The sequence below is a fragment of the Corylus avellana genome, chromosome 2 (assembly GCF_965113065.1).
Source record: "Corylus avellana chromosome 2, dhCorAvel1.hap1.2, whole genome shotgun sequence".
Lineage (NCBI taxonomy): Eukaryota > Viridiplantae > Streptophyta > Magnoliopsida > Fagales > Betulaceae > Corylus > Corylus avellana.
Genome location: NC_142491.1, coordinates 2,269,258 through 2,281,409, shown reverse-complemented (window position 1 = coordinate 2,281,409; position 12,152 = coordinate 2,269,258). Strand labels below are relative to the sequence as shown.

Sequence of the window (12,152 nt, the reverse complement as noted above, 5' to 3'; positions counted from 1 at the left end):
TTTTCGTACACGCCAAACGCCAAAAAATATATTTTGCTTAGCCGTCACTTCATGTATTTTGGTCAAACAGCCTTAACAGTCAGTTTATGTATTTTGATCATATTATCAATATGAAACACTTAAATGAGTGGTTTTTTTTTTTATTTTATTATTATTTTTTATCCATTTTGCCTCAATTCCTTGATATAATCTTGATTTGAGAAGAGTTGTGATTCTATTGCAAACCCACTACACCACTCAACGTCATATCTCTAATATAAGTCTTATTTTTATATACTCAATCCATTGACTTTAAAAAAAAAGTAGATCTTAAACATTTCATGGTAAATTGTGATCTTTTGTACACGCCAAACGTCAAAAACTAGATTTTGCTTAGTCGTCACTTCATGTATTTTGGTCAAACGGCCTTAACAGTCAGTTTATGTATTTTGATCAGATTATCAACATGAAACACTCAAATGAGTGGTTTTTTTTTATTTTTTATTTTTTATCCATTTTGCCTCAATTCCTTGATATAATCTCGGTTTGAGAAGAGTTGTGATTCTATTGCAAACCCACTACACCACTCAACGTCATATCTCTAATATAAGTCTTATTTTTATATACTCAATCCATTGACTTTAAAAGAAAAGTAGATTTTAAACATTTCATGGTTGTGGCTCGGTCAGTTTCTTTGAAGTATAATTAGAAAAAAAAATTGAAATGTAATATTTTCTCGATTAAAAAAATGAAACACGTGATTGTTTGCTTAATATATGTTCTTTATATATCTATTATTCTAATCGTATATTTCACTTGACAGCCACGAAATGGACAGGATTTCCTACTCTTAAGGATCTGAGTTTACATATTTTGCTTCATGTTGAGTCTAGCAACTTGAAAAATGCTTACAACTGGCTTTCAGACATGATTAGGATCATGAAGATAAAGATGGTCGGACTTTGGAGGATCGAAAGAACGGTTTCCGGCGAGGCAAAGGGACACCAAAACTTTAAGGATGTGATGTGAAGTTGTCTGGTAAGCTGCTTTTGATATACCCAGGATGACTTTTGCTTTGCCTTGAATATTATGAACATGATTATTTTCTTTAATTATATACTAGGGTGATCGATTATCATGATCATTAATCAAACTACTATGAAATAGGCATAGGGCATCATAGATCACTTTATGGTTGTTTGGTAACCACTTTGTCAAGTCCATGACAAGAAAAAATAACAACAAAAAATAAAATAATAATTGTCTTAACAAAGTTTTATATTTGTTTATAAGAAATTTCAAGAATTTGCGGTTATGTTTCGGAACCATCTTGAAGTTGAGTAATGATATAAGGAGGACTAGAGTTCTCACAAATATAATGTAGCTTTTAAATTAATCATTGAATTTGAAACAATCATTATTGAATTTCGATCTATTAGAAATTTTAAAAATCACATCACATTTGAGAGGATTTTAGGAAGATTCTAATCCTCTTTAATCGCTCAATCTTTCTTCTATTTCGAATAATATTCGCTAGTTTATTGATTAAAGAATTAGTAGTAAGCTGTTTAATGTGTAACTACTTATTATTAGAAGTTTTTATCTCTTTTTATGATATTTTCAATTAAATTTTTATAATCAAACCTAATTATCTACTTTGTAAGAAAGAATTAAAAAAATTACATAAAAATTAATATTTAAATAAAATAATAAAAATGAATAGCTAAAATGGTGCTCTAGAAGACTAGGTAGTTAAAATAGGCAAAAATAAGTTTACTGATCTGGATGTATGAAATAGAGCATGTTGCATGATATTTCATTGTATGGTATTGAAAGCTTCCTTATTTTTTTGTGCATCTATGGTTGACCCTCAAGTTGTGATCAAGAGGAAGTTTGCAGAGACGAAATTGAAGGGAATTTTGCACAAACACAGAGAGAATTGAATGTGGCCTTTTCACAGAAAATTAGGGCCATCAGGTTTTTCGTCTTCCTCCACAGCAGAGGAAGTTACTCAAGGAATTGATGGGACGGGTCTCACTGCCATTGTTACAGGTCTTGCATGTTCCATCCTTTATTTATTTATTTCTCTGTGAATTTCAATTGGTTGTCCCAAGGAGTGAAGGACTTTGGACTTGATGGCATCTCCATCGGGTCTAAGGTTCGACTTGCTCTGTGTCAAATAATTTCTTAGAGCCACGTTCGCAGCGAAGCCGAATTTAACCCGATCCCTATTAAGGGCGCCTTACACGAATATGGGGTTTACCTTTTAACGGCGGATACGCGAAGTAGCCCTAGTGAAGCCATGAAAAATCTATTTTAGTACTGTTTCTTATGGTAGTCTACCATTTTCCATGATTCTCAAGAAAGCAGACTTCTTGCTAACCAAGTCATTATATTGTTTGTAGAGATTCATGCTAGATTTAGCCTTTTTTTTTTAATTCTAATCGCAGCCGTAGTTGTCTGTTTGTTCTATTCAATATCTTGCAGCCTCACCAAATTAGTTTTTTGGCAATTTCAGTGAGCAAAATCACTAAAAATCATAAAAGACGTACAGTACTCTCTAACAGCCTCGGCAAATTAGTGATTTGGGTTTGGTGTTAACTCACCAAATGAATAAAAAATAATAAAAATTTTCTCTCTTCCTCTCTATTCTTTGAAAAAAGTTAGAAAAAGAGTAAAGAAAGTTTTGAAAAATATATTTAAATGGAATAGTAAAAGTAGATTGTTAAAATAATGAGACTACTGAGAGTGCTTTAAAAAAATTGATAGTTAAAATAGAGAAAAATATACTTTTGACTATTTTGGTGAGTAAATTAAATTTGATGAAACTGCTAATAATGCTCTATGGATATTCTTGTTGCACAAGAAATGTTTGGGATAAATTTTTGCAATGAACTTGCTACGCTCTGATTGCAGGAGCATCTAGTGGTATTGGCACTGAAACTGCACGAGTTCTCGCATTGAGAGGTGTCCACGTAATTATGGGAGTCAGGAATTTGGCTGCTGGTGAAGATGTCAAAAAAGCAATAGTTAAGGAAATCCCAGGTGCTAAAGTTGATGCCATGGAGTTGGATCTTAGCTCAATGGCATCCATAAGAAAATTTGCATCAGATTTCAATTCCTCCCATCTTCCATTGAACATCTTAATGTAAGATAAGGGTCCAAGCAAGCTATGAAAACATTAATCGTTGTGCATTTTCGTCTCTTAAGAGCCTATTTAGGATTGCGTTAACGAGTTTAAAAAGTACTTTTTTATTACATGGAAACTTCAAAAGCATTTTTTTTGACTTGTTTGTTCTAAAAGAAATCCCAAAATTGCTTTTTGAGTAAAGCTTTAAAAAAAAAAAAAAAAAAAAGGTCTCTCATGCTTTTTCTATAGACAAAAGCCCTATTTTTCAACACAATCTCAATCAGACTCTAAGAGCATGTTTGAAAAATTAGAACTTTTAAGTCAAAAAACGTTTTTTGGTAAAAGTTTCATTTTTAAACTTTTGCCAAAAGTGCATTTTAGTTATTTTTTGGGTTTTTTTAACCTTTAAAAACGCTTTCAATTTTTTTTTATTAAACGGGTACTTTTTTTTTTTTTTTCTTCGAACAAGCTTTTTGAGTGTTAAACGCATTAATTAGTAGGTCCTTCAAATGCACACATAATAGGCCCCAAGTCTATTTATATAAAGATATTAAACAAAGAGTGATTGTCTTCTTTGCTTCAAGTAACAATGCAGGAGTTTTTGCAACACAATTCATGCTCTCCAAAGACAACATAGAACTACAGTTCGCAACAAATCACTTAGGTGTGTTGCATTTATTTAAAGAAAATATATTTGTTGTTAAACTGATCAATATATATATATATAATGCATGATGTTTCAACTTTTGAAGCTTTGAGATACTCTTTGGCAGTTCTTCAAGTTTGTGGATTTAGATTTTTAATTAGAATAATTAAACAGCTATCAAGCAACCAATCTTTTTTATTTTTTTTATTTTTTGGTATTTACAGGTCATTTTCTTCTGACAAATCTTTTGTTGGACACTATGAAAAGAACATCATGTGAAAGCAGCAAGGAAGGAAGAATTGTTAATGTTTCATCTGTAGCTCACCGGGCCTCATACCGTGAAGGCATCCGTTTTGATCAAATTAATGATAATTCTAGGTAGTGCCATCTAAACATAGCCTTTCAATTATGCTTTTTTTTAGGTCAAATTTCAAGCTTTCTTTAAATCAAAATAAGTCAACACTTTCAACACTTCAATATCGTGTAATCTTCCATCCAAATTTGTTCTGTGAATTTCTGTAATACTACTACCTTCACAAACCGATGTGCTTCCATGTTTGCTCATCTTTTGGTGTGCCATGATTAGAGACCTTTGAAAGCCATTTTTGCATCTTCAATCATTTTTCCGTATTGACTTCAGGATTAATAATTTAATATATTGGAAAATGCTAAAGACCCAACTATTTTGCCCAACTTTGGACCAACTTTTGCTTTATTTTTTAATTTTGAAAAAAAAAACAAAATGAAAAATGAAAAAAAAAAAATGTATGAAGCAATAATATTTTTTTTGGTCCTTCTTTTATTTGGTATTTTTTTTTAAAATAAAAAAAAAAATGTATTTTTCTTCATAATAATGTCATTTTTTTTTATACCAAATAAAAGAAGGACCAAAAAAAATATTATTGCTTCACACTTTTTTTTTTGCTTTTTAAAATTTTTTATTTTTTTAAAAAAAATAAGGCAAAAGTTGGTCCAAATTAAAGTGGGGCAAAATAGTTGGGTCCTAGCGTCCCTCTAATATATTTTAGCATGAAGATCATTGCCAAGAAATATTGGTTCCCCCAAAGTGGAGCCCTAAGGGGAGATCTGAATATGATCTTGTTAGAGAAATTGAGTTGGAAAAAATTGTAAAAAAATAGTTAGAGAATTAAGGCTCCTTCCAGAGTGGCACATCATAGCGGTGATGTATAAAAAGAGGAGCAGTGATAGGAACCTAAGGGGATAACGATCACTTTGAGGGGATCAGCCTCCAATTCTTGCTTAAAGTAATTGATATTTTCATTCATTGATTGATTCTCCACCATATATACGGCATCTACATTATTTATAGAAGTAAATAAAACATAATATGGAAATAAGCATAGCACGCTAGTAATTGTAAATAGAAGAAATAAGCCTTTTTCAGTCGTTTTCACTGTGACATGCATCCAAGCAAAAGGAATAACAATTGGGGATATTTTGGGGATCCTATAAAGCGGGAATTAAGTCCATAAATCACCTTGACAACTTGGGGGTTTTTACCATTATATCAGACAATAACTTGACAAAATAGAACAAATATCATCATACATCAAATATGACACTTATATGTTGTGTTTTATTTAGATGGTCTACATTGACAAGAGAATCTTGCATACATTTGATTGTGTCTTGATTTGCTCATATACAGGTATATATAGCGCTTGGACTGCATCTGGATATAGACAATCAAAGCTTGCCAATGTTTTGCATGCCAACGAGCTTGCAAGACGTTTGAAGGTATGTGAACTTCTCTTCCAGGATATATAGCAGTGAATTAAATAGAAGATATATTCACAGTGAAAGAGTAGATTAATGACACTTTTGAACATTTTGCAATTTTTTAGACAACATAGCCCGACATTAATTATTTATGTTTTGCTATGATGCTTATGAGTTTTAGCTCAATACTGAGCAACTCATATGCCTTATTTGCAAATTTTCTTCTCCACTATGTCAAGAGTTGATTTTCAAGGATCACATCTTATTATTATTATTATTATTATTATTATTATTATTAAGTTAATTCTGAAATCCTGAAACTCATTTATTTATTTATTTTGTATTAGATATATATTACGAGATGTGTTTGGTGTCATTCTCCTGCACATCTTTTGACTATTTTTTTTTTTTTTAATTCACCATTGAATCTGTAGGACCTACATATTCAATTGCGGATTCGCACATCTCTTATACGGAGATAGACAAGAGATGTGTAGGATAACAAAACCAAACATTTCTCATATATTTCAGCTTTAGTGTCTTATCTCTGCAATTATAATTTTTTTAATAAAGCAAACTAACTCTCTTGGTATAAGGTTCAAATATATTTATCCCTGCTTTAAAGTGTTGGAATGCATACTGAAAGGTAACAGGCTTTTAAGACACCTTCCAACTTAATACATTTCATCTAGAAGGGAGCCTTTTGAGATTTATGTTGGTAAATTTTGCTATGTCAAGAGATTGGTGATAATCCATGTGGACCCCTTTGTCCCCTATATCTTGTCTGCAGTATAAAATGCTTGTTTATATGGAATACAAGCCTTCTATGACTAACAGATTATGTCTCCTACAAGTGCTTCTTTTAGGCCAATGTTTGTCTTCTCACTTCTAAGCATATAAAATTTAGAAAAGTCCTTTATTTAGCAAGTAACTTAACATTACCTTACTTACCAAAAATTAAAAAGGTGTCAACAGCACCATGACTTCATTCTTTATTAGTTATTTAGCCATAAGTGTTTGAAGGGAAAGACCATGGTGAACTGTTGGGGAAAAGAAGGCGAGGTGATAGATTATGTGTGTTAGGTTTTTAGACTGGCTAATTCGGTGTCCAATTTGGATGAATGTTAGACTGATTTAAACTTGTAATAATTGGTTTTTTTGGTCGTTCGTTCGCTAGGACGTTTAGACACATTCGAACAACATGAACCAAAATGTAGTTACAGAATTGACTGTTTGCTAGAGCGTTCAGTGGATGGTTATAACGTGAGAATCTCTCTCTTAGGTTGTCTAGACTTAAGGTGGTAACACTGAGCACGAATGTGACCCACTTTACCACAATGATATGATCACTAAGGAGTCGAGGTTGTTTCTTAGGAGGGTTGACACCCTCAACCTTAGGCTTCACGAGGCTCTTAACTTTTTTCCTTTGGTCTCCAGACTCTTAAGACACCCTTCTCATTTCTAGCCTCCTAGGAATAAGACTAGAACTAGGTTCCTATTCCAAAAAACCATATTATAAGAGGTTTTTGTCTACAACATTTTCTGACCTAGCTTCAAAATTCATGCACATAACTTATTTTAAAAAAATGTACTTTTCTCGTCAATAATTACTTTGGACTTTAGGTATGAGATTCTGGTTCTTTTTCATAAAAGAACATTATTATAAGGGGTCATTATGAAGCTTCCTTTTAAATGACATATCTTTTCTACAAAAGAGCAACATATTTTGTATAGGACTTGGAATATGGTTTTTGGGCTCTTGGAAGTTGAAGGACTTGAATGAGAGTTTGAGGAAATTGAAAAGAAGATGAAATAAATGGGAGGAGACATAATGGAGGACTTGGTCATGTGATATGGGATGTTGGAATGTAAAAGACAAGGTTGCTTTTCTTGAGAAGCCAAAATGCATTCATGCCCCTCCCAAAATGGAAAGTTCACCATCACATGTAAAGTTTGCTTTTTCCCTTAACTTTACCACTTACCAAGACTCATTAATTAGCAAGAGTTCTACTAAATTAAGTGTGATTGAGAATAGGTAAAGCTCTTAATTAATGAAAATTTATGCTACATTAAAAATCATATGGTTTATTTTCTATTGTTCTTTATGCCATATGATATGAACCAAAACGTTAAATTATGAAATCAATTATTTATCATTTAACATTACTTCGAGGGACGGAGTTGGGGGGGGACCAGTAGTGTCCCTCACTCCCCCCCAAATTACAAGAAAAAAAAAATTAAGGTGAAAAAAAAAATAATTTAAGGTATTTTTTGCCAATTGGTTCCTCCAAAAAAAAAATAAAAAATAAAAAATTGGCATTTGGTCCCCCAAACTCAAAACTGGCTCCATCCCTGAGTTTACTTCACATATCTAAGCCCAAAAACTTGAACTAAAACTTATACCAAATGTGAGGATATTACAATTCCTTTAAAAAAGATGTCTTTGACAGAGCATCATTTGATTCATTTCTCAACTGTTGACATATACCTATATGTATATGTCTAATATATATTTAGACATATACATATACCTTGCCATACTTATCACATTGTGTATATGAAGGTAGCAATGTTAAAGTGGAATCCATAATATTGGTATTTGTTTCTTGAAACAGGAAGATGGGGTGGATATATCGGCAAATTCACTCCACCCGGGAGTAATCACCACCAGTATTTTTCGTCATAACAACATTGCAAACAGTATGCACTTTGTTGAATTTCAATGTAAACATGCATTTTTGGTTTTTTTTTTTTTTTTTTTTTAAAAAAAAAAAACTCAACTTTAGACCTCTAAACTATTATGCATTTTGAGAAGACTCTCAAATTTTAAAAACTCTCAATTTAACCCCTAATCTTTCAGTTTGATTCAATTGACTCCCCTTCGTCAGATTCAACCGTTAATCCCTAACGGAAATGACTAAAAAGACCAAATTACCTTTCGGTTTTCCTTTTTAAAAAAAAAAAAAAAAATTAATTTGAAATTAAGGATAAATTTGAAATTTTATAAAAAAATTCAGAAGTATAAACATCATTTTATCACTTTTTAACGTTTAAAATCTGACGATGTGAGTACATTGCATCAAATTGAAAGTTTAGGAGGTGAAATTGAGAGTTTTTGAAATTTGGGGGGGTCTTCGCAAAATGCGTGGTAGTTCTCTTAAGCAAAGTTTCTGCTTTTTTTTTTTTTTTTTTTGGAATTAACATCCTAAAAAAAAAAAAAAAAAAAAAAAAAGCATTTTTGGTGTTATTGGGCTGAAGGTAGGTTAATGAACAAATGTAGGTGTAATAGTATATGTTGGAACTGTAAATTTTAATGAGTTTCATAGTTTAATTAATTCAATGCTATGGATATCTAAAACATGGCCATACATGTAAAAACATCATGGTATAATTTCTGAAATCATGCAACAGCTCCTCCATGTTTTCATGTATTTCCTTTTCCTTTTCCTATGTTTCTCAAACCTCTTTTGCTGGAGATAATTTTGTTATTGAGGGTCACTTATTGACTCCCACTTATGTTTTTGATGCAAAATATTGGGGACTTATAGCTATCTTTATTTTGCAGGTCTTTTTCATTGGCTTGGTAGATTTGTGCATAAAAATGTTCAGCAAGTAAGCAGTATTTTAATTAGACATGTTAAATAGCTTAATCAACTAAGATGTATGAATCTTGTGTACATCATGCAGAAACCATGTTCAAGTAGGCTCTAAATATTTAATCATCTTGTTGTCATAAAAGTAATTAAAATATTGAGGTTTGCTTTAGACTCCGTTTGTTTTTACGTTAAATGTTTTCTGTTAGAAAATGTTTCAGCGAAACCATTTTTCTCATTGAAAACAATTTTTGACATTTGGCTCATAAAAAAAATTTGGGAAGGTGGTGGCTCTGCCAATGTCTTTGACAACAACTCCAGTGGTGACTCTAGAAACTTCGGCGGTGGCGAGTGAGAGTGTATGTGCGAGAAGAAGGTCGATGATGTAAGGTGGAACTTTCCAATCTGGGGAGGATGATGTAGGGAGAAATTCGCACCTAACGAGTTTTACTAAAAAAATCATATTTAGAGTTTCAGACCTCGGATTGGAGCAAGCTTTGTGGCGTTGGAAAGCTAACTCAAATATATACAAGTTATTTTTCACAAGGTTTGGCTAGTTCCGATGTTTACTAGGTCAAAACGGGTTGCAAATGGAATATTGGAAAGCTGGACGGCCATCGTAGAAGCTAAACCGACTTTATTTCCATTTACTATTAGGGTTAGGAGTCTAGGGGTTATAAATAGATGCTTATAGCCCTAAGAACATAGCTTTCGATTATTATTCAGTTTTTATCAATAAGAATACTCAGAGTTGAGTTTCTTCAAATTTTTCCTTCAAATCTTAGATAAACTCTAGCGTTTTGAGAAGATTTCTTAGATCTTTGATAGAGTCAAGATTTAGAAATATTTATCCATTCTTCTTGCTGTTATACTTTGCATCCCATGACGTCACGCTGCATCAATTGGGTACTGTGGACCGAGAAGGAAAAGCTCAATCGTTAAATGGTTTATAATTTTAAAAACTATGCACAATTTTATAGAAATTAAAGAAGGTTTTCTTGGTCAATCGAAAATGTTTTTGGCTTAACCATGATTTTTCAGTCGTACTGAACACCAAAAAATAAAGAAAACAAATTTAAGAAAACATTTTACCTTGAAACAAACGAAGCTTAATCTTGAACATTCATACTTATTAATTTTGACTATGTTAGATGCCAAAGAAGGAAAGGGTTCGTAGGGCACAGTAACTTGGAATTTAAGCATTCATTTGATCACACCATACTCTTGCTTCTTGCTTCTTATTTTTCGTGTTTATGATTTCGTTTATGATCACAGGGAGCCGCTACAACATGCTATGTGGCACTGCATTCTCAAGTCAAGGGGGTGAGTGGCGAATTCTTTTCGGACAATAACCTATCTGAGGCAAGTTCACATGGTAGGGACATCGAATTGGCAAAGAAACTCTGGGATTTTAGCATGAATTTGATTAGATGATGTACTTGTTGAATAATAAACTTAATTTTAATAACATTTAGTTGAGTCTTTTTATTTGATATTCTCATATGTTGCTAAGTAACTTGAAGAGATTGTCTTTTAATTTTTTTCAAGAGTTATTTTACATGGGAGTTATATAATATGTAAATGAATAAAGTTAATGTAAAGAAGTTAGAATGGTCATTTGTATTCTATAAATACACATGTAAGCAAGTTATTTTCATCAAGTTGAATAAGAGAACACAAAGTCCTCTATTAATTCAGTATTCATCTTCCTATTTTGTCTTCTCTCTTGGTGCGTGTTGTTTCAAATTTTTAACAAAGTGGTATCAGAGCCACAGTTTCTTGATCCTAAAGAAATGGCCAATTCAACATTGTCATTTCAATTTCTTTACCTTTCCAAAGACAATTTTGATAATTGGTGCATTCGCATGAAGGCTTTGCTTGTATTGTAAGATGCTTGGGAGATTGTAGAAAAAGGTTACAATGAGCCTAGTGATGAAGCTTCTTTGAGTCCTAATCAAAGATAAGCTTTTCAAAGACTTCGAAAGAAGAATCAACAAGCTCTCACTCTTATTCATCAATGTTTGAATGAAGCGATGTTCGAGAATGTTGTGAATGCACCCACCTCCAAGCAAGCATGGAAGATTCTCTTAAACTCCTATCAAGGAGTTGATAAAGTGAAGAAAGTTCGCCTTCAAACATTAAGAGGCGAATTTGACATTTTGCGAATAAAAAAACCCGAGTCGATTGCGGATTATTTTTCAACGGTGTGGGCACATTAGGTGGTCTGATCAGAAATTCACAACATTTTCTCTGTAACAAATATTTTAATGATATAGAAAATGATTAAGGAAAGTTATTGGAGTGTATTTTGACATAGGGAAGCAAAAAGTAATTTGGATCCTTAAATGTAAGGAAAATGACGAGGAAACTGCTAAGAATGCTCTTACATCAAATAAAAAAAAAATCAAAGATTTTTTATTTTTTATTTTTTTGTAAATAAAGTCATGTGAAACTTAAAAAAATAAAAAAAAAAAAGAAAAAAAAAAAAAAGAAGAGATTTTTATTGGTTTATGAAAAGTGTGTACAATTGAGTGGCCATGCATGCCATATCTTGTATATTAAGCTTAGCCCATCATTCATGCGAATTTGATGTTTTGCGAATGAAAGTTCGCCTTCAAACTTTAAAACATCAAAATGAATTAAATTAAAAGAATGAGATGCAACAACTCACTATTTATCAATAACCAATGTGGGACAATGCTATACATATATGTGTGTGTTTTTCTTGGGTTTGCTCCATTTTGTCCTAACAGTGTCTGAGAAGCAAGTGTGATAGCAACGAGGAGGCATGTATCCTAAATGTCTAAAGCCCACCGGCCCACCCCCTTCCTCCTCTTTTGGGCCTTTTGGTTAAAAGCGAAGCCACATTAAGCATAGCTTGGTTTTCTTTTCTGAATTTTTTATTTTAAAAAAGACGTCTTTGTGATTGTTGCTTCCTCTATTAGAATTTAATAGAAATCTAATTCTAATAGAAATCACAAAACCTCTATGAAATTCCATGCGTTTTGAAACTATTTTTAAAGTTTAAAAACTCTTAATTAAAGGTGTCGAAATTTCAATTCCT

At 32.1% G+C, this 12,152-nt stretch overlaps 1 protein-coding gene across 2 annotated transcripts; it reads left to right on the top strand.

The window, feature by feature from the left end:
• The first annotated feature begins 1,922 nt into the window (after positions 1-1,922).
• On the top strand, positions 1,923-10,522 carry LOC132167417 (short-chain dehydrogenase TIC 32, chloroplastic-like). 2 transcript variants are annotated; one of them, XM_088513199.1, is made up of 9 exons: positions 1,923-2,031; positions 2,896-3,127; positions 3,694-3,773; positions 3,980-4,136; positions 5,435-5,513; positions 6,420-6,422; positions 8,111-8,195; positions 9,061-9,107; positions 10,364-10,522. In XM_088513199.1, exons 1-9 carry the CDS (start codon positions 1,923-1,925, stop codon positions 10,520-10,522), a joined length of 951 nt encoding a protein of 316 aa, XP_088369325.1. The 2 variants fall into 2 exon arrangements, with proteins under 2 accessions (XP_088369325.1, XP_088369324.1); XM_088513198.1 differs by lacking the exon at positions 6,420-6,422.
• The last annotated feature ends 1,630 nt before the right edge of the window (positions 10,523-12,152 follow it).